The sequence below is a fragment of the Thalassophryne amazonica genome, chromosome 16 (assembly GCF_902500255.1).
Source record: "Thalassophryne amazonica chromosome 16, fThaAma1.1, whole genome shotgun sequence".
Lineage (NCBI taxonomy): Eukaryota > Metazoa > Chordata > Actinopteri > Batrachoidiformes > Batrachoididae > Thalassophryne > Thalassophryne amazonica.
This window is the reverse complement of record NC_047118.1, coordinates 80,883,990-80,907,384: the sequence shown is the minus strand read 5'-3', so window position 1 is coordinate 80,907,384 and position 23,395 is coordinate 80,883,990. Positions and strand designations below refer to the sequence as shown.

The 23,395-nt window shown below is 41.0% G+C and overlaps 1 protein-coding gene across 3 annotated transcripts in view; it reads left to right on the top strand.

Annotated features, from left to right (window-relative positions):
• The window catches only part of rab40c (RAB40c, member RAS oncogene family), a 72,808-nt gene that overhangs the window by 42,365 nt on the left and 7,048 nt on the right, over positions 1–23,395 (top strand). For 2 of the 3 annotated variants that reach the window (XM_034190530.1, XM_034190531.1), the window contains 3 exons: positions 3,620–3,697; positions 12,082–12,304; positions 17,201–19,109. In XM_034190530.1, the coding sequence (XP_034046421.1) occupies positions 3,620–3,697; positions 12,082–12,304; positions 17,201–17,475 (576 nt within the window). In that variant the 3' untranslated portion in view covers positions 17,476–19,109. Of the gene's footprint in view, positions 1–3,619; positions 3,698–12,081; positions 12,305–17,200; positions 19,110–23,395 lie in introns of those variants that run through there. The other variant, XR_004565652.1, reaches the window with a different exon arrangement.

Sequence of the window (23,395 nt, the reverse complement as noted above, 5' to 3'; positions counted from 1 at the left end):
TTGCTGTTGCCAGATCAGCTTTGCAGGTTGGAGCCTTGTCATGGACCATTTTCTTCAACTTCCACCAAAGATTTTCAATTGGATTAAGATCCGGACTGTTTGCAGGCCATGACATTGACCCTATGTGTCTTTTTGCAAGGAATGTTTTCACAGTTTTTGCTCTATGGCAAGATGCATTATCATCTTGAAAAATGATTTCATCATCTCCAAACATCCTTTCAATTGATGGGATAAGAAAAGTGTCCAAAATATCAACGTAAACTTGTGCATTTATTGATGATGTAATGACAGCCATCTCCCCAGTGCCTTTACCTGACATGCAGCCCCATATCATCAATGACTGTGGAAATTTACATGTTCTCTTCAGGCAGTCATCTTTATAAATCTCATTGGAACGGCACCAAACAAAAGTTCCAGCATCATCACCTTGCCCAATGCAGATTCGAGATTCATCACTGAATATGACTTTCATCCAGTCATCCACAGTCCACGATTGCTTTTCATTAGCCCATTGTAACCTTGTTTATTTCTGTTTGTGTTAATGATGGCTTTCGTTTAGCTTTTCTGTATGTAAATCCCATTTCCTTTAGGCGGTTTCTTACAGTTCGATCACAGACGTTGACTCCAGTTTCCTCCCATTCGTTCCTCATTTGTTTTGTTGTGCATTTTTGATTTTTGAGACATATTGCTTTAAGTTTTCTGTCTTGACGCTTTGATGTCTTCCTTGGTCTACCAGTATGTTTGCCTTTAACAACCTTCCCATGTTGTTTGTATTTGGTCCAGAGTTTAGACACAGCTGACTGTGAACAACCAACATCTTTTGCAACATTACGTAATGATTTACCCTTTTAAGAGTTTGATAATCCTCTCCTTTGTTTCAATTGACATCTCTCGTGTTGGAGCCATGATTCATGTCAGTCCACTTGGTGCAACAGCTCTCCAAGGTGTGATCACTCCTTTTTAGATGCAGTCTAACGAGCAGATCTGATTTGATGCAGGTGTTAGTTTTGGGGATGAAAATTTACAGGGTGATTCCATAATTTATTCCTCAGAATTGAGTGAGTCCATATTTTTTTTCCCCTCTGCTTGGTCTAAAAAAGTAACCGTTACTGACTGCCACAATTTTTTTCCCTGATTTCTTATATTGTTTCTTAAAGCCAGAAAGTTGCCATTTGAAATTACTTTAGTTTTGTCATGTCTGTGATCTGCTTTTTTTCTACAAAATTAAACTGAATGAACATCGGTGATTCCATAATTATTGCCAGGGGTTGTATATACAATTTTAGAGAAAGACAAAAAGAGACAAAAAAAACACAACAGAAAATATAAAACGAATTAACAATGAACATAAATACAGAAATAAATAAGTGTTTCCTCATTTTATCCCTGTCTTATTTAAGTTTAATGAGAGGGTTTTTTTTTTGTTTGTTTTTTCCTTCAGTCAAACCATATTTTCAATGTGTTAATTTCTTCAGTGATTTCCTCTTTAGGAACTAATCTGCCAAGCTAGAAAACTGCTGCATCCTTGTAAGAGCAGAATACTGCTGGAATGAATTTGAATAAGGAACTTTTTTTTTTTCTCACCAAAATAGATGCTGCACTCACTGCAGTTTGTCTGGAATAGTCCCAAATTGCATTTCAGAGCTTCTAGAATTCAAACATTTTCATGCAGGTGGTGTTGGGTTCGTAATTTTGGGTTTCAGCTTTTTTTTTTTTTTTTTTTTCACCACTTTCATCCCTGAATATGTCAATCGTGAGTCACTTTTTTGCAGATTAAAGTTACTAAATGGGACTCCTGTCTTGTTGCAAGAAAGAAACGAGAATCGTCCTCCGTTCTGTTCACACAGCTCCAAACACTGCGCGGCTCTCTGACGAGTCAAGTTAGAACAATAGAGTCCAGTCAGAATTAATAACTTCAAAGCGAAACACTGTTTTATTTTTATTTATGTCCAGAGATCAAGGATACAGTGACCAATTTCATATTTATTTACTTTAAGACTCAATGAAATACATAGAAAACCTGTAAAGCCTACTTTTAGTACAAAATTCACAAGAGGTATCGATAAGGGAATCAATAAGGAATCGGATCGATAAGCAGAATCGATAATGGCATCTATCGATAAAATCTTATCAATACCCATCCCTACTTAAGACGCACTTATTTTCCATTTCCTATGGCTAGCATACAGGCATAGTATGTTGTTATGCTTTTTACCCTTTTACATTTATTTTATTACTAAACGGAGCGTGCTGCAGCCTGAACTTTATCTAAATTCTGGGTGTATTAGTGAAGTTTAGGGCTAGTGGCCGGCGATCACCTTAGTATTTCTTCTGTTTTTCTTATTGCTTAATGTTATCAAATTACACTGTATTTGTTGTCTTTCCAATGCCTGATTCAGTTTTTTTTCTCTCTGTTTGAGGTGCGGCTCCATCCAGAGATGGGTGTGGTGTCTGTTTCTGTAACCCTCTCGTCCTGTGCACCGGCAAAATTTCCTGTATATTAGTTTTGTAAATTGTTTTGTCACTTGTGTCTGTAGCATGGCCCAAACAGAGTGCCACCCCTTTGAGTCTGGTCTGCTTGAGGTTTCTTCCTCAAATCATCACAGGGTGTTTTTCCTTACCACTGTCGCCTGTATGCTTGCTCTTGGGGTTAGTAAGGTTAGACCTTACTTGTGTGAAGTGCCTTGAGGCAACTTTGTTGTGATTTGGCGCTGTGTAAATGAAAATAAATTAAAATTACATTCTGGCCTCAATATAACATGGCCTACACAAAAATGTATGATGGCCATCCCAGAGTTGTAGCTATAACCAGATAGGGCTCAGTGAAGGGTTACACAGAGGTCAAAATTTAAACATCCTCCAACCATCATGAAAAGTATACCACATTATTTGTCTGATCATAAAGATTCCAAAAAGGTATAGTTTGGACTATCTGTGACTGAATGTTATGGGGTAAAAACAGCAAAAATGCTGACAAAAGGTTAATTCCAAGTTGTGTAGGGGTCAAAAGTTAAAGTTTGTTCCATTGATGAGCTCCATTAGCTGTCCTAACCTGAGTATAATACCAATTGCGCTTATTGTTTAGTATTTTAGTGTATGGTCACAGCCTCCAGCAACACATTTCTTGTTTTCAGAAAACTAAAGAAGTGAAACCCCCAATAAATAAATACATTCAATGAGAGTTGGTGGGCTCAGCTCTGCATTTACAGTTAAGAACACTTTTATAACCAACCATTCCATCCATTTGAAAACAGTCTGTTTTTGTAAAGCTCTTTGAATTTTGTCTAAATAGTGCTATAAAGTAGATGGTGTATTTATGCTTTAATAGACTAAGTAATTGACAACCATTTTTACCTGGGCTAACTAACCATCACAGGGTCAATCAGAATTCTGACTTTTAACTACTTCATGGTCTGTGATGTCACAAGGCAAAATGTTTAAAATGAAAAATTTTACAAACTGTCATAGTACCAGTATTGATCATACTTTTAGTGGTGTGTAAGTAGACAAATGGGGTGTTTTATTACCTCACCCCACCACGCTCACTCGGTAGAGGTAAACTGCCCTTTATGCTGCCTTGGACATTCTGCTGATTCTATGCTGCTGTGTATTTTTCCAGGGAATCCTGCTTGTATATGACATCACCAACCGGTGGTCTTTTGATGGCATTGACCGATGGATCAGGGAAATTGATGAGGTGGGTGTTGTGAATGTTTGGTTGGATAAGTGGTTTGACGTGCAGGTTTGCTTCTTTTCTTGTTTTTTTGCTGGGAGGACAGACAATACTACTGAATGAAACGGGAGATTCAAACATCTGCTGAAGTCCACACTTGGAGGTCCAGGTGTGGACTTCAGCAGATTAAAACAGGTGGCTTTTATCATAAAGTTTTGGGGTACTCTTAGATGCTGCTCTGCTAAGCTCTCTATTTATGAAACACAGGACCAATGGAGGGACAAAAATGAAGCATTGCACAGACAACTGCAGTAATTATCTCTATATTGTTGGCATTTTGCAGGTATGTGTGTGCTAATGGTGGGAATTACATTTCAGAGAGCTGCGATTTGATTATAAAACGATTATTCAGGAGGCTTTAACATGCTGAAAGAGGGTGAGGATAAAAGCAGATACTTTCTTTTGTGGTTCCATCATGTAACTAGCTTAGTTTATTTGTTTTTAGATTTTGAAGTAAAATATGATCAAATTTAACCAGAACTTGTCATCGGATGCTTCTTGTCCTGTGCTGTGCTGCATATAGACCAAAAAGAGCGGCGTTTTCCTTGTTTTCATCCCACACACAGCACGGAAGGTGAAGCTGCTCTTTGCATTGTCTCCTCCGGTAATTACGAATAGTCAGACTGTAACAACTGTTTGCCAAATGTACTTGCATAAAAAGCACTTTAGTGGTTCAAAAAATTATTTTAGTAAAAGAATAAACACAACTTTACCTGTGGAACAGGAAAAGTGCTCAATAGTGGTCAGCATCAGACTTCCAACCCCCAAAATGAACCTTTTTATAAAATTGATTATTGGCCTTTGTGATTCCATTCAGAATCATCACGTCTGCATCGTGGTGCATCTAGCAATTGATGCCGCCCCCCCCCATGTGTTTATAGCCCTTTTTTCTTCCTTCCTTTCCTTCCTTCCTTTTTTCTTTCATTCTTTCAGTTGTAAATGTTGAGTGGTTGTATTTTTTTTATATGTCAGTAGTGTTTTTGTGGTTTCTAAATGAAGTCCTTTATTATTGATTGGGAAAATATGTTGCCAGCTTGGGCTGACAAAGCATGGTTACAGTATGGCGTTGATGCTGTAACAAAAGTCAAATTAAAATACATATTTAGAATGACCTTGTGCTTACTTGGAGGTGAACTTTTGGCATGTAGCGACTATCGCGATCCGTCAGTGATGTGTTCTGGCTCTGGATGTAGGTTCTTAATGTGGAGTCCACTGACGTGGGTGTCTTTGTCAGTGAATAAAGGTTCCCTCTGGATGTTCTTGTTTCTTTACACAAGAATCTGAATGAAGTGGCATATTGTCTGAGTTTGTGATTGTCCTGGATCAAGACCAAGATCCAAGCTTTCAATGGGTTCCTGGACTCAGCCATCAACAGTGTGTCAGTAGGTGACGTTTTTACTTTGGGAGGTCCAGTCTCGTCTGTGAGGTTGAAAGATGCCTGAAGAGATTATGGTGTCATGAGGTCACTGCACCACCGTGTTTTTATTTATTTATTTATTTATTTTTATGCTGTTATCTTTGCAGGAGAATGAATCTCCAAGTCTTTAGTGTCCTGGTATGTCAATGTTTACCTTAGATTGTGAGACGTGAATACTAACCAGTTTCCTAGGAACATACGTTGGATCTATTTGGTACCAGGTCTCTCTGGAGAATCCCTGGGTTCTGCTGGAATGACCTGAATGATCAGTTACTCTGGGAGATCCGGATGATGCCTATTGCACACATTGTGAGGGGACGTCCCTGAACATGATTCAGCATGCGGGTGTTGGAAAATGAGGCACAGTGAGTAGTTTGTCATTGCTGGGTGAAACAAAAGGACTTGGATGTGGCCCTATGTTTATTAAGATCATGCAGAAGAACTATAAAATGCCTGTATCAGCTTTAGAATTTGTGAAAGGTGGAATGTTGAAAGGAAATAGACAAAAATCTGGAATTCTTTTGATCCACAAAAATACAAAACTCTTCCTTTGAAAAGTTGCAGTATTGGTCTCAGTACAGATACATGATCAGTATCACAGCATCAACAATTCTGTATATCTAACATAGCACTTATTTAGGTCTTGTTTTCCCCGATACATCCTGCTTTACCTGCACAACAGAGATTTTAATGTTTTTTTTTAATGAAGATTCTAGTTTGATCTAATGCTGTGTAATAAGACTTCAGCAGCTAGACCTCCGTCTTAAGAACTACAGCAAATACCATTAAATAATTAATATAAGTAGAGGTGTTTTTTTTTTTTAAAGTTTGGGGAAACTGTGTGGGTGGGACCTATGGTACTCTTCATGCCTCCTTGCTGATTTAGCTGCGAAGAGGATGTCCGTTGTTTCGTGTGTGTGTGTGTGTGTGTCCTGTGGAATGCAGGCTTCAGTTTGGCTTTTCCTGCTCCACCTCCACAAATGTGGTGCAGTTGGACAGTTAAGGACAGAAATAAAACAGAGATGGACGTATGAAAAATGTGCGACTTGTAAAAGTCAAGAAGATTTTGAAGTGCAAGTGAGGTGAAATTGATTTTCCCAAACATTCACAAATTCTGCTCAGGTGTGAGCAGGTAGGAGGAAAAACAGTTACAAATATCCATATGTGGCTTCAGGCATTTGAGATTTTTGTATAAATAGCAATCATACATGAGAATGAGGGATGAAGATCAGAACCTCTAAATCTGAGGTCATGGTTCTCAGGAGGACACTGATGGATTGCCCCCTGCGGGTAGGGAATATGGTCTTGCCCCAAGTAAAGGAGTTTCAGTACCTCAAAGTCTTGCTCACGAGTGAGGGAACAATGGAGCGTGAGATTGGTTGGATAATCGATGCAGCAGGGGCGGCATTGCATTCGCTCTACCGTACTGTTGTGACGAAAATGGAAAAAGGCGAAGCTCTCGATCTACTGGTCAATCTTTGCTCCTGTTCTGAGGGTTGGGTCATGACTGTAAGAATTTGATTGTAGGTACAAGTGGTTGAAATGGGCTTCTTTAGGAGGGTGGCTGATGTCTCCCTTAGTGATAGGGTGAGAAGCTCAGTCATCCGTGCGGAGCTCGGAGTAGAGCCGCTGCTCCTTTGCGTTGAAAGGAACCAGCTGAGGTGGATCGGGCATCTGGTAAGGATGCCCCCTGGGCGCCTCCCTAGGGAGGTGTCCCAGGTACGTCCATCTATGAGGAGACCCTGGGGAAGACCCAGGACTAGGTGGAGAGATTATATCTCCACACTGGTCTGGGAACGCCTCGGGATCCCTCAGTCAGAGGTGGTCAGTGTGGCCTGGGAAAGGGAAGTCTCAGGGACCTCCTCAGGGAGACAACTAGAAGACATCCTCAACAGATGCCCAAACCAACTCAACTTGCTTGGGAAGTGGACTGTCATCCATCCTAACGATGTGATCCATCCTACTGAAACTGGCTTTTGCTGATGACACACGCAATACTCTGTTGCTTGGCTTTAGCCAGGATGCTGGTGTTGGTACTGTAGTCTTCTCAAGCAGCGTTTATGAAATTGCTCAAGGGTCTTCAGGTGGAGGTGGTAGGTGGTCCAAGTCTCACATCCATACAGCAGGGTTGGTATGACAACAGCTTTGTAGACAAGAATTTTTGTCGTGTCAAATCTCTTGATTGTTGAGAACAGTGATGTGAAGCCAGCTGAGGGCATTTCCTGCACACTTGAGTCGGTGTTTGATCTCATCGGTGATGCACCTGGGCAGCCATGTATCATCATGGCTGCCCAGGTGTGGAAAGTAGGTCACGTGCTCCAGGACCCGTCTGTGCAATCTCACAGCAGGAAGCTTTGGGTTGATCATGTTGGCTGGAGGCTGATGCATACATACTTCTTCAGGGTGATATGAAGACCAAATTTGGTGTAGGCTTTGTTGTAGGTTTCAAGGATTTTCTGAGCACCTTCTTCCTTAAAGGATGACATGCTGTTGTCATCGGCGTGCTGGAAGTCCAGGAGTGAAGTGGTTGTGATTTTCTTCTTGGCTGTGTCGGCTCAGGTGGAAGAGCTTTCCACCAATTTTATACATGTTGTCACTTTATGGTAGCATCTTGTTGTTGATCAGGTGGAGGATTGTGGCCACGAAGATAATGAGAAGCATAGGGGCGATGACACAGCACTGCTTGAGTTTTTGTGCCATTTCCAAAAACTATGGTGGACATGTTATCCTGGAGAAGCCTCAAGATCTTGATGAATTTCTACCGGCAGCCCGATGGATGATCCTGAGCAAAGGTGGCACACTGTTGAGCGGCTTTGTCAGATTAATGGCTGGTGTTGGTCTCAACACTTTTCTTTCAGTCGGTGAAGAACATGTCTGTTATCCCTCCTGATGGTTGGAAGGAACTCTGGGTTTTAGTAAGGATGTTTTCCACCAGTGGTCTCAGATGGTTGTTTTCAGTCTACCTTTCCTGTGGTGAACAGATCATCATACAGGTTTACAATAACTTTCCCATTCATTTTCTGTAATTGTGATTATTTCTAGTCACCCTGTAAACTAGGCCATAAGGTGAACCAAGAAAAAGTGGCTAGAAAATGATTTTCGTTCCCATGTCTGGGCACTGCTTTCTAAATGCATTTTTGTATAGACTATATACCTTTATGGACACTGGGTTAAAAGTTCCCCACAATATATCCTGCAGTTTCTTGTCACAAGCCATAAATCTATATGAATTTAAAAACCAAAAATTGTATGATGCTAGTTTTGTGTTTTATTGATCAACATTCACTTTAGCAACACAAAATCTCTCACAAATTGGCATGTATATATATATATATATATATATATATATACACACACACACATTTTAAATAGGGCTGCAGCTATCAAATATTTTTGGAATCGAATATTCTATCGATTATTTTATCGATTAATTGAGTAATCGGATAAAAAGTACCTTTGTGTTTTTAAACTATCAGTAGTGGCAGGGCTCTTCCTAAAGCAGTGGCACAATGTTGCTGTGCCATCATGCAAATTTTTAAGTTTAGGGTGTTCCCTCTCTCTGTTTTGCCGGGTTATTTATTTTTTTCATATTAAGAGCTTGGAAGCTTTGCCAAACCATAAGCAATAATTAAAAAAAAAAAAAAAAAAAAGTCTTACATGTTGTCAATATGGGGTGGTGTTCTCCTTTTGGCTGCTACTGGTTGGGGTCACCACAGCAGATCAATTGTTTCCATCTCACCCTGTCCTCTGTGTCTTCCTTTGTCACACAAACCACTTGCATGTCCTCCTTCAGCACATCCATAAGCCTCCTCTCTGGCCTCCCTGTTCTCTTCGTGCCACTCTTCTCGTCACTCCCAAAGAGAATTGCATAATCTTCAGCTCTGCCTCCTGTCTTTTTTGTTAGTGTCACTGTCTCTAAGCTGTACAACATAGCTGGACTCACTACTGTCTTGTACACTTTCCCCTTCACTCTTGCAGATATTCTTTGGTCACAAATCACTCCTGCCACCTTTCTCCACCCTTCCTGCACTCTCTTCTTCACCTCTCTACCACATTATCCATTACTTTGAACAGTTGACCCCAAGTATTTAAACTCATCTACTTTCTCCACTTCTACTCCTTGTAACTGCGCTATTCCACTGGGCTCCCTCTCATTCACACACATGTACTCAGTCCTGCTCCTACTGAGTATCATTCCCCCCAAGTATTTAAACTCATCTACTTTCTCCACTTCTACTCCTTGTAACTGCGCTATTCCACTGGGCTCCCTCTCATTCACACACATGTACTCAGTCCTGCTCCTACTGAGTATCATTCCCCTTCTCTCCAGAGCATATCTCCACCTGTCCAGCCTAAACTCAACCTGCTCTCTACTCTCACTACAGATCAGTGTCATCTACAAACATCATAGTCCATGAAGACTCCTGGGTGTTTTGGGTAGAATTTTGAGGGAGAAAAAAAAATAAATTTGTTCCATTTTGGAATGAGGCTGTAACATAACAAAATGTGGAAAAGTGAAGTGCTGTGAATACTTTCTGGATACACTGTATATCATGCTGGCACAGGCGACAAGATACATTTTTATCCAAATCCTAAGGTGCCTTAATCTTGATGTGGTGCTTGGAAATTCAGACTTTTGTATCTAGAGTAAAATATGTTAAAAATTTTCACACTGTTTATCTCACCTAGCAATTATAATAACACAAATGATTATATTGTTGTTTAATAAATGGAGGAAAAGATGAGAATTAGAATGACTTAAGTGTCTGCTACAGTCACAATTATTTTTCAGCCTTGTATAAAATTAGTAGCTCATTGCCCGTGGGGATCCACGGATTCTAGATTGAGTAGTGTTTATAAAATAGGTAGACATTTTCAAGGGTGGTAATAAATTATGCAAATTTTCTGTAATGATTTTAGCTGAAGGTGCAGGAAATTAAAATGAGCAATTGTATTTATTATTTGGCACATTTAGTTTATCATGTTTTCAACTGGCAAGGTTGAAATGTGGCCTTTGTTCAGAGCTTGTTTGGTTACCAGAGACTGATTAATGGTGATATCAACATCCATTGTTCACTATTGTCACGTAATATCCCTAATTTCTCCAACAATATTTGTCCTATCAACTTCCCGTTTTGGTGGCGTTCATCCTTGACCCAGAATACATAAGCATACCATATAGTAAATGTCAGCTCTCTCCGGTTTCTCCGTATCACAGTTACACATACACAGAGGCCACTTCGCTATTAATATATAGACAAGATCATTTCATGTGTTAATTTACACTTTCAGCATCTTTGTGCTAATAATGTGTTTTTGCTTGTTGACACTAATCACCATTTAGTTGAAGCGGACACATTTGTAATTTTAACGCGAGTTCACCCACACCACATTCACTCATGTTGTCAGGAAAATAACTAGTTGCAATTGACTGCACTGACACCCCTCCAACAAAATAAATTCTTCATTCTGAGCTGTTATTTGGCAAATCACATCCATTACACAAACAAGCAGAGAGAAATGTGGTAAAAAGGAAAAGCTGCTTTGTTTTGCTTTAAAAAATAAATAAATAAATAAAAGTAGATATTTCTTTTAACTTATTCTGGGCAACAATTCTGCCCATACAGAGTATTAAACACCCAACACTGTACAAGACTGCACACGGTCAAAAGCGCATCCTGCATACTGACGTGCACACAGTCAGCTGCTGCTTTTTTCCAGGACCAACACTGCTGGTGCTGCCTCTGTTTGCTGCTGCTGACAGGCTCAGTCCCAAAAAAAAGGGTTTGTGTTGGCAGAGAGACTGTGAGTGATGACAGGCAGGGAGGAAATGCCGTTTGGGGATAGACAGGAAGAGTGAAAGAGACGAAGCTGCTGTGTTGTCTCTGCCATCCTGTGGTGGTGCAGATGGAGAGGAATGGAAAGTGATCTGAGCCACAGGAGCTGAGCTGGAAAAATGTCAGTGAATCAAAGAAGCTGAATTAGAAACAATCCCCCGCTGGGTTAGTGTTTGCAGCAGATTTATATTTTATTTGTGGTGGGAGCTGCTGTAACGTTTCGGACACACACACACACACACACACACACACACACACACACACACACACACACACGAGTGTGTCTGTCACACTGATCACATCCCAGATAGCATCCAGGATCCTGTTCACATGCTGCTGTGTGTGTGTGTGTGTGTGTGTGTGTGTGTGTGTGTGTGTGTGTGTGTGTGTGTGTGTGTGTGTTTCTCTGTGATTCTACTGTAATTCTACTGTAATATAGTTTCCTTAATTAATAATATTTAACTTTAATGCATCTATTTTGTACAAATTTGTGCATAGCTGTTGATGATGCTGTTTGTAAACTCTGGAATTATTCAACGAGCCGTCTTCTCTAAACCAACCATCCTTGCTGCTGCTTCTTTTGTTTTGTGACTGTTTCACAGTCCTTCCTCCTTTACCTGTTCAAATTTTGATTCAGAGTGCGCCCAGAGAGGAAGGGCTCCTGTGCTGCACACAGCTCTGAAATTAAATACAATTTGACCCATTTAAAATCATTTCTACACTTGCATTGTGGCGAGCCACCACATGGAAAACCAGTGGCTGAGAAACACAGTCATCATCATTGTTTGAATCTTTTCACATGTTCCCGTCTCTGCCTCGCCTTATGCAGCATCAACCTACACAGCATTAAAAATGTTAGTGTGTCATATAAACAGAGTGCTCTGACACCCTGCTAAGGGACACGTTGCAGGGCACGTTTGAGTAGGTGTCAATGATTAAGTGCTTTCATGAAGAATACATGAAGAACAATGAATGCTTCTGATATTTTAATATAACCCTGTTATGTGCATTCTTTAAATGTTGGCCCAAACGCTAGATATTAAGATGTATCAACAAAGCACAGTCTACATATGTGCTTCTGTTTATCTTCCCAGCATGCCCCAGGTGTGCCTCGGATCCTTGTAGGTAACCGTCTGCATCTGGCCTTCAAACGACAAGTTCCTACAGAGCAGGCAAGAACATACGCTGAGAAGAACTGCATGACGTTTTTCGAGGTCAGCCCTCTGTGCAACTTCAACGTCATTGAGTCCTTCACAGAGCTGTCACGTATCGTCCTGATGAGACACGGCATGGAGAAGTTCTGGAGGCCTAACCGAGGTGCGTATAGCCAATAAAGTGTGCACCCACACGCACAATAGATTTAGTTACAGGCCTTTATGTCAAAAGTGCTTTTGGAATGACAAACCTGCCATTTAACCTTGTGATTACCGAATACAGAATCTATATTGTGATTGTAAAAAGCACTAAGCCCTTGGCCTTTTCCTGCTATTGCCTTGACTTTGTATTAAAAAAAATCATTGATATTTTTGTGCAATCATTTTAGAATTGCTGTATAATCTCAAATTAAAAGGCCACAGAATTACGAGGTCTATTAGAAAAGTATCCGACCTTATTATTTTTTTTCAAAAACCATATGGATTTGAATCACGTGTGATTACATCAGACATGCTTGAACCATCGTGGGCATGCGAGAGTTTTTTCATGCCTGTCGGTTACGGCATTCGCCTGTGGGCAGTCTTTGAGTGAGGAGTTGCCCACCCTCTCGTCGTTTTTTTCATTGTTTAGGAATGGCTCAGACTGCTGCTTTGTTTGATCAAAATTTTTTCAAAACTGTAAGGCACAACTGAGTGGACACCATTCGATAAATTCAGCTGGTTTTCGGTAAAAATTTTAACGGCTGATGAGAGATTTTGGTCTGGTAATGTTGCCGTAAGGATGGCCCACGGCGCCTGACGGCGATCTGCGCTTCGAGGCGGCAGCGTCTCGCCGTTTCAAGTTGAAAACTTCCACATTTCAGGCTCTGTTGACCCAGGAAGTCGTCAGAGAACAGAGAACTTTCAGAAGAAGTCGGCATGAGGAGTTTATTTAGACATTCCATTGTTAACGGACATTTTGTAATGAAAGAACGTGCGGGCAGAGTCGCATGTCGGGCCGCACCCGACCACGGGGGGTTGTGACAGGAAAAACACCTCCGTTGGAAACCTTAACGGGCAAGTTGGAACATGCCCAAGCTGTTAAACAGTTTCTCAGTTACTCACTTGTTGAAAGCCATCAAAAGCCGCCTGAATTTTACAAATGGTTTTCAACACGGAGGTGTTTTTCCTGTCGCTGCGCACACAGATCGCCGAGTCGTCACGGAAACGACTCGGCGAATTTGCGCGCACGTCTTTCATTAAAAAAGGTCCTTAAACAGTGGAATGTCCGCATAAAGTCCTCATGCCGGCCTCTTCTGAATCTTCTGTTCTCTCACGACGTCCTGGGTGAATTAAGCCTTAAATTAGGATGTTTTCAGGTCGAAACAGGCCGACGACGGCGCCTGGAAGCGCTGCGCAACGTCCCGCTCTGTGGGAAGTCCTTACACCGACAGAAACACTCCATAATCTCTCATCAGCCGTTAAACTTTTCACCGAAAACCAGCTTAATTTCTCGAATAGTATCCACTCGGATATTCCTCACAGGTCCAGAAAAAATGTTGATAAAGCAACGCGCGCTGTCTGGAGCAGCGTGTGAAACAAAGGAATTCAGCCGAGAGGGCGGGACTACATCTCACTCAAGGCCTGCCTACAGGGAAATGACGTCACCGACGCGTGAAAAAACTCACGCATGCGCACGAGGGTTCAAGCATGATTGGTGTAATCGCACGTCATTCAAATCCATATAGTTAAAAAAAAAAATAAAAGGGTCGGTTTATTGTCTAATAGACCTCGTACAGTGCATCTGTAAGTGCTTCACTTCGTCCACATTCTGTTATGTTACAGCCTTATTCCAAAATGGATGAAATTCATTTTTTCCCCTCAAAATTCAACTCTCAACACCCCATAATGACAACATGAAAAAAGGTGTTTTTTTTCCAAATTTCCTAAAAATATATATATATATACAGTAGTGTTCAGAATAATAGTAGTGCTATGTGACTAAAAAGATTAATCCAGGTTTTGAGTATATTTCTTATTGTTACATGGGAAACAAGGTACCAGTAGATTCAGTAGATTCTCACAAATCCAACAAGACCGAGCATTCATGATATGCACACTCTTAAGGCTATGAAATTGGGCTATTAGTAAAAAAAGTAGAAAAGGGGATGTTCACAATAATAGTGTGGCATTCAGTCAGTGAGTTCGTCAATTTTGTGGAACAAACGGGTGTGAATCAGGTGTCCCCTATTTAAGGATGAAGCCAGCACCTGTTGAACATGCTTTTCTCTTTGAAAGCCTGAGGAAAATGGGACGTTCAAGACATTGTTCAGAAGAACAGCGTAGTTTGATTAAAAAAGTAGATTGGAGAGGGGAAAACGTATACGCAGGTGCAAAAAAATTATAGGCTGTTCATCTGCAATGATCTCCAATGCTTTAAAATGGACAAAAAAAAAAAAAGACGCATGTAAGAAAACAGAAAACAACCATCAAAATGGATAGAAGAATAACCAGAATGGCAAAGGCTCACCCATTGATCAGCTCCAGGTGATCAAAGACAGTCTGGAGTTACCTGTAAGTGCTGTGACAGTTAGAAGACACCTGTGTGAAGCTAATTTATTTGCAAGAATCCCCCGCAAAGTCCCTCTGTTAAATAAAAGACGTGTAGAAGAGGTTACAATTTGCCAAAGAACACATCAACTGGCCTAAAGAGAAATGGAGGAATATTTTGTGGACTGATAAGAGTAAAATTGTTCTTTTTGGGTCCAAGGGCTGCAGACAGTTTGTGAGACGACCCCCCAAACTCTGAATTCAAGCCACAGTTCACAGTGAAGACAGTGAAGCATGGTGGTGCAAGCATCATGATATGGGCATGTTTCTCCTACTATGGTGTTGGGCCTATATATCACATACCAAGTATCATGGATCAGTTTGGATATGTCAAAATACTTGAAGAGGTCATGTTGCCTTATGCTGAAGAAGACATGCCCTTGAAATGGGTGTTTCAACAAGACAATGACCCCAAGCACAGTAGTAAACCAGCAAAATCTTGGTTCCAAACCAACAAAATTAATGCCTCGCAGATGTGAAGAAATCATGAAAAACTGTGGTTATACAACTAAATACTAGTTTAGTGATTCACAGGATTGCTAAAAAAGCAGTTTGAACATAATAGTTTTGAGTTTGTAGTGTCAACAGCAGATGCTACTATTATTGTGAACACCCCCTTTTCTACTTTTTTTTACTAATAGCCCAATTTCATAGCCTTAAGAGTGTGCATATCATGAATGCTCGGTCTTGTTGGATTTGTGAGAATCTACTGAATCTACTGGTACCTTGTTTCCCATGTAACAATAAGAAATATACTCAAAACCTGGATTAATCTTTTTAGTCACATAGCACTACTATTATTCTGAACACTACTGTAAGTATTCACACCCTTTGCTTAATATTTTGTTGAAGCACCTTTGGCAGCAGTTACAGCCTCAGGTCTTCTTGACTATGATGCCACAAGCTTGGTGCACCTATCTTTGAGCAGTTTTGCTCATTCCTCTTTGCAGCACCTCTCAGGCTCCATCATGTTTGATGGGGAGTGTCGGTGCACAGCCATTTTCAGATCTCTCCAGAGATGTTCAATCAGATTCAGGTCTGGGCTCTGGCTGGGCCACTCAAGGACATTCACAGAGATATCACATTCACTGATATCTTCGCTGTGTGTTTAGGGTCATTGCTCTGCTGAAAGATGAACCGTCACCCCACTCTGAGGTCAAGAGTGCTCTGGAGCAGGTTTTCATCCAGGGTGATGCTGTACAGTGTTACGTTTATTTTTCCCTCAATCCTGACTAGTCTCTCAGTTCCTGCCACTGAACAACATCCCCACAGTGTGATGCTGCCACCACCATGCTTCACTGTAGGGATGGTGCCTGGTTTCCTCCAGGTCCTTCACCCCAGATCACTCAGTTTAGACGGGTGGCCAGCTGTAAGAAGAGTCCTGGTGGATTCAATTTTTGGACAATGGAGGCCACTGTGCTCATTGGACTCTTCAAAGCAGCAGAACTATTTCTGTATCCTTAACCCAGATTTGTGCCTCGAAACAATCCTGTCTGAGGTGTACAGCCAATTCCTTTGACTTCATGCTTGGTTTGTGCTCTGACATGCATTGTCAACTGTGGGACCTTATATGTAGACAGGTGTGTGTCTTTCCAAATCATGTCCTATCAACTGAATTTACCCCAGGTGGACTCCAATTAGCTGTAGACACATTTCAAGGATGATCAGTGGACACAGTATGCACCTGAGCTCAATTTTGAGCTTCATAGCAAAAGCTGTGAATGCTTATCTACATGTGACTGTCAAAATTTAAAAAAAAAAAAAAAAAAAAAAAATTCCATTGTCATTATGGGGTATTGTGTGTAGAATTTTGAGGAAAAAGAGTTTCATCTATTTTTGAATAAGGCTGTAACATAAAATGTGGGAAAAGTGAAGTGCAGCCCCGTGCAGCTTGCTCCTCTGACAGTGAGTGTATGGAGTGGAAGTGGGTGGTGGTGACAGAGGGAGAATTATGAGTGATTGTGAATCCCTCAGGGAGTTTGTGAGCGACTGCTATGGAGTGGCGACAAAAGAAAAGTGACAGATGATTTTGAGTGAGCACTTCCGCACCTTATAACTCCCGCGCAGCGCCGTCCTCATCCGATCACCTCTCGTAGTTCAGTGGGAAGCTCAGGTTTTTCTGTACCACTGATTTAAATGAAGCAGGCAGATCCTCTCTGGCTGCTGTGGATTGTTAGTCCGAGGTGTCCTAAAAGATCTCATTCTGCATTCTATTTTTGTTCCCTGTATAACTGTCTGCACTGAACCTTTGCGTCCCTACAGTGAACGTTCAGTATCTTTCTCGTTTGCCCTGGAACGTCCACAGGGCTGAACAGAGCTGCAACCAAATCACGTGACTCCGCTCGGCTTATGTTAAATAGCAATTGAAATATGTACCATAAATGGTGCTGGTTAGTCTTGTCCTCTAATCAGAGTGAAGGTCATTTTTTACCCACTAGTTTTGGTTCACCTCCTTCTTGTCTCCCTGCAGTTTTCAGCCTTCAGGACCTTTGCTGCAGGGCCATCGTGTCATGTACACCAGTTCACCTCATCGACAAGCTCCCGCTGCCCGTCGCCATCAAGTCACACCTCAAATCCTTCTCCATGGCTAACGGCATGAACGCCGTGATGATGCACGGACGCTCCTACTCGCTGGCTAACCCGACCGGCAGCTCCAAAGGCAACAGCCTGAAGCGATCCAAGTCTATCCGCCCCCCACAGAGCCCCCCGCAGAACTGTACCCGCAACAACTGCAAAATATCCTAACTGCCGGTGCCCCCGGTGGAGATGGATGTTGGACAGAATGGAAGATGGATGTACAGAAAATCTGCGTTCAGATTAACTGCGTGGACTCGGTGGCACACGTGGTTGGAGAACCTTTGAGACAGCTTCACGTAGGCAACACGTCTGCCAGTGTTAACTACATGTACAGAATTCTTCACGTGCACACTGTTGGATACCATGCACCACAAATCTCAGCTCCAGATCAGTTCTTCACTTCTAATAATCAACTTTTATTTTTCTTCTCCCCCTCTTTCATCCTTTATTTCTCTACACGCTGAAGTTTTATTTTTGGGGGGGGGGGGAGGGGGGCAATAAGCTAAAGAGCAAAACACTAAAAACCAGTTAGTCTTCAGCTGGCTACTGTGTCTCAACATGTTGTACTTTGGTAGTTAAAATCATTTATTTATTGACAAATAATCTTTGATTTGTTGTTAGATTTTTGCACTAGAAGGCCGACTCATACCACATGTGGCCCCGACCCAGGTCTTAAGACCCCTCGTGTGCAGTGAACCGGAACATGCACGCTGCATCTTAACAGAACAAACGCCTGCATGAAATGTGATGATCACCGTGAGGTTTAAAGTGGAATTACACAACATCGTCTGTTCGCAGCCCTGCTTCACTCTGCCAGCCACTGATGCTTGTTGCTATGGATACCACTCAGCCTGTATTTAACAATCATTTTTAACTGTGGAGGCGTTTTTCTAAATCTATATTAGGAAGACAAACCAAGCACGGTGTTTGGGGTGGGGGGTGGGGTAGTGTGTTTAACTCTTGAGGAATTAAAGAGGAAGACCAAAGGGGTTTTTGTTTTTGACACCAGAGTTTGAAAGAGAAGTATTTTGGGAGCTGATGCCTCCTCTTCGTTCTTTGTCTCTCTTCTTCTGTCTCTTCAGGTTTAGAATTTCACATATAACTGTTAAACTTCTCTATTTGGGTTTTTCACCAAAACGTGCGCACACACACACACACACACACACACACACACACACACACACCCCTCCACCAGTCTAAGCTAATTCTGCAGGAGGGCCTGTACAGAAAGCTCCACCCAAACTCGGGTGCTGTGTGACACACGCACACTTGCACACAGATGCTCTCATCACTTCCCTGCAACAATGTGCACATGTACACAAGCGTGAGCGTACAGTAGAAATTAAGATTCATGCTGCGGCAGAGGTTTGAGACTCCTGGAATGTTCTGAATTAAATCTGCTCATTATAAGTGATGGTAGCCGGTGCGGCTTTTTTCTTTGTCGTTCAGTCGTGCGCTCACTTTTGCATCGGCCAAAGATCATCAAAACCGATGGACGCCACTACCATTTGCAAAGTCGCACAAATTAGTGAGGGTACGGACGCTACCACCATGTTCAATATCATTCCAATGCCGCTATCATTCCAGTGATATCTGACACCAGATTGGTGGCAGCAGAGCCAACAGGTGGTGCTGTAGACTGTTCATCGCTGCTTTGAGTAGAACTTTATAAATCATGACATAGTGAGATGTTTCCATCTGGTTTTATGGTCTGTGGCATGGACACGTGTTACATTTATAAACAACACTTTTTAAAACTGCAACTAAATGTGTCAAAACAGCAATAAATACTTTAAATACAACAGTGTGGAGTAAATGGTGTAACCTCACAGGTAGACACGGTGCCGGGGCTGATACTGTGATACTGCTCACAGAATTTTATTGGAAAAATAAATCTGAAGCCTTCAGAAGGTGGAGAAAAGCCCACGTCTGCTTTTAAGTTTGCAAAGGTTCAGTGTGTTGCCTGTCTGTTTGTCCTGTTCTGATTTTGCTGCAGTGCAGTGAGTTGCGCCTATCTCAGCGTTTGCAGAATAGTCTGTATTTCACACGTCTGTCATTGTGAAAGATGGCACGTCTGACTAGTGTTGAGAAAAATATTAGTCATAATTATGGTTCAAAGGTCAAAGTATCGAGGTCGTGGGCAAGAGACTGCAGATGCTCACATTTTTTGACTTTTTTCTGATCGGAATGCTTTGAAATAGACTTTGGTATTAGTTTCAGGTTGATACAGTATTTTCCAGAGTATAAGTTGCACCAGTCAAGTCCCTTTCTTGTTTCTCTGGGGGCAGATTTAACAGTTGAGAGGAACTTGGTGTAGCACCTGTGCACACTACAGCTTGTGCTGTTACTTAACACCAGGATGTTTACATTCCAAAAAATAATCAAGATAGACAAACATACATTGGAGAACATCCAATGAAGAAAATACGTATTTGAACACCCTGCGGTTTTGCAAGTTCTCCCACTTAGAAATCATGGAGGGGTCTGAAATTTTCATCTTGGATGCATGTCCACTGTGAGAGACATTATCTAAAAAAAAAAAAAAAAAATCCAGAAATCACAATGTATGGTTTTTTTTTTTTTTAAATTATCAATCAATCAAGCAATTCTTTTTTTATATAGCGCCAAATCACAACAAACAGTTGCCCCAAGGCGCTTTATATTGTAAGGCAAGGCCATACAATAATTATGTAAAACCCCAACGGTCAAAACGACCCCCTGTGAGCAAGCACTTGGCTACAGTGGGAAGGAAAAACTCCCTTTTAACAGGAAGAAACCTCCAGCAGAACCAGGCTCAGGGAGGGGCAGTCTTCTGCTGGGACTGGTTGGGGCTGAGGGAGAGAACCAGGAAAAAGACATGCTGTGGAGGGGAGCAGAGATCGATCACTAATGATTAAATGCAGAGTGGTGCATACAGAGCAAAAAGAGAAAGAAACAATGCATCATGGGAACCCCTCAGCAGTCTACGTCTATAGCAGCATAACTAAGGGATGGTTCAGGGTCACCTGATCCAGCCCTAACTATAAGCTTTAGCAAAAAGGAAAGTTTTAAGCCTAATCTTAAAAGTAGAGAGGGTGTCTGTCTCCCTGATCTGAATTGGGAGCTGGTTCCACAGGAGAGGAGCCTGAAAGCTGAAGGCTCTGCCTCCCATTCTACTCTTACAAACCCTAGGAACTACAAGTAAGCCTGCAGTCTGAGAGCGAAGCGCTCTATTGGGATGATATGGTACTACGAGGTCCCTAAGATAAGATGGGACCTGATTATTCAAAACCTTATAAGTAAGAAGAAGAATTTTAAATTCTATTCTAGAATTAACAGGAAGCCAATGAAGAGAGGCCAATATGGGTGAGATATGCTCTCTCCTAGTCCCCGTCAGTACTCTAGCTGCAGCATTTTGAATTAACTGAAGGCTTTTTAGGGAACTTTTAGGACAACCTGATAATAATGAATTACAATAGTCCAGCCTAGAGGAAATAAATGCATGAATTAGTTTTTCAGCATCACTCTGAGACAAGACCTTTCTGATTTTAGAGATATTGCGTAAATGCAAAAAAGCAGTCCTACATATTTGTTTAATATGCGCTTTGAATGACATATCCTGATCAAAAATGACTCCAAGATTTCTCACAGTATTACTAGAGGTCAGGGTAATGCCATCCAGAGTAAGGATCTGGTTAGACACCATGTTTCTAAGATTTGTGGGGCCAAGTACAATAACTTCAGTTTTATCTGAGTTTAAAAGCAGGAAATTAGAGGTCATCCATTGGCTTTATGTCTGTAAGACAATCCTGCAGTTTAGCTAATTGGTGTGTGTCCTCTGGCTTCATGGATAGATAAAGCTGGGTATCATCTGCGTAACAATGAAAATTTAAGCAATACCATCTAATAATACTGCCTAAGGGAAGCATGTATAAAGTGAATAAAATTGGTCCTAGCACAGAACCTTGTGGAACTCCATAATTAACTTTAGTCTGTGAAGAAGATTCCCCATTTACATGAACAAACTGTAATCTATTAGACAAATATGATTCAAACCACCGCAGCGCAGTGCCTTTAATACCTATGGCATGCTCTAATCTCTGTAATAAAATTTTATGATCAACAGTATCAAAAGCAGCACTGAGGTCTAACAGAACAAGCACAGAGATGAGTCCACTGTCTGAGGCCATAAGAAGATCATTTGTAACCTTCACTAATGCTGTTTCTGTACTATGATGAATTCTAAAACCTGACTGAAACTCTTCAAATAGACCATTCCTCTGCAGATGATCAGTTAGCTGTTTTACAACTACCCTTTCAAGAATTTTTGAGAGAAAAGGAAGGTTGGAGATTGGCCTATAATTAGCTAAGATAGCTGGGTCAAGTGATGGCTTTTTAAGTAATGGTTTAATTACTGCCACCTTAAAAGCCTGTGGTACATAGCCAACTAACAAAGATAGATTGATCATATTTAAGATCGAAGCATTAAATAATGGTAGGGCTTCCTTGAGCAGCCTGGCAGGAATGGGGTCTAATAAACATGTTGATGGTTTGGATGAAGTAACTAATGAAAATAACTCGGAACAATCGGAGAGAAAGAGTCTAACCAAATACCGGCATCACTGAGAGCAGCCAAAGAACGATATGTCTTTGGGATGGTTATGAGTAATTTTTTCTCTAATAGTTAAAATTTTGTTAGCAAAGAAAGTCATGAAGTCATTACTAGTTAAAGTTAATGGAATACTCAGCTCAATAGAGCTCTGACTCTTTGTCAGCCTGGCTACAGTGCTGAAAAGAAACCTGGGGTTGTTCTTATTTTCTTCAATTAGTGATGAGTAGAAAGATGGCCTAGCTTTACGGAGGGCTTTTTTTTTATAGAGCAACAGACTCTTTTTCCAGGCTAAGTGAAGATCTTTAAATTAGTGAGACGCCATTTCCTCTCCAACTTACGGGTTATCTGCTTTAAGCTACGAGTTTGTGAGTTATACCACGGAGTCAGACACTTCTGATTTAAAGCTCTCTTTTTCAGAGGAGCTACAGCATCCAAAGTTGTCTTCAATGAGGATGTAAAACTATTGACGAGATACTCTATCTCCCTTACAGAGTTTAGGTAGCTACTCTGCACTGTGTTGGTATATGGCATTAGAGAACATAAAGAAGGAATCATATCCTTAAACCTAGTTAATGTATGATTACTGGAAAAAATACATAGCTCATAACTTTTAATGCCCATAACAAAGTAAACCATTAGAACCACAAAAATATGATTTAATAAACATCCAAAGATGGACTTTCTTGCTGCTGCTTCTTTCAAGTTTAGTGGGGGATTGTGACCCAACACAGCACGTTACCACCACCTACTACAGCGAAGGTGTTCCTGAACCAAAAGTTTGTTCGAAAAGTGATGTACTTTTTGTTTAAAAAAAAAAAAAAAGTTCTTAAATTGAGGTTCCACCGTACACAGTTCTAGCACGGCTGGACTCAGGCTGTCATTTTACATTACAACCTCCTCAATGTGGGCATGGACATAAGCGCATGGCTGCATAAAACTGTCGTGATGCTGATTTATACGCAACACAAACCATGCTTTTGCTTATTTGCTGACATGGATTCATGTTCTCTTGCCTTGTGTTACGTTAAGGACTACAGTGCCCTCCAAAAGTATTGGGCCACTTGGTATTTCACAAATTTTTCTTTGATTATGCCATTTCAAATACAAAAAGTAAATCAGGCTTCTCGATACCAAAAATTCTAAAATTATCTTCCTTAAACTCAAAGCAAATCTCTACAACTTGATATAAATTAATTAAAAATATAAAAGCCAAGATGATGGGTTGCATAAGTAATGGAACGCTTTGGTATAATACCTGTAAATAATCAGTTTTATTGCCAGTTGTCTTCAGACAAGTCAGGGGAAGGATACATGGACATTTCCAAGTCACTGAATATGTCTTGAACTTTATTTACATTGATTATGAAGAAATACAAACAGTATGGCACTCTATGGTAAATCTGTGTGGAGTAGACAGTTCTCAAAAATCAAATCAAATCAATTTCATTTATATAGCGCCAAATCACAACAAACAGTTGCCCCAAAGCGCTTCATATT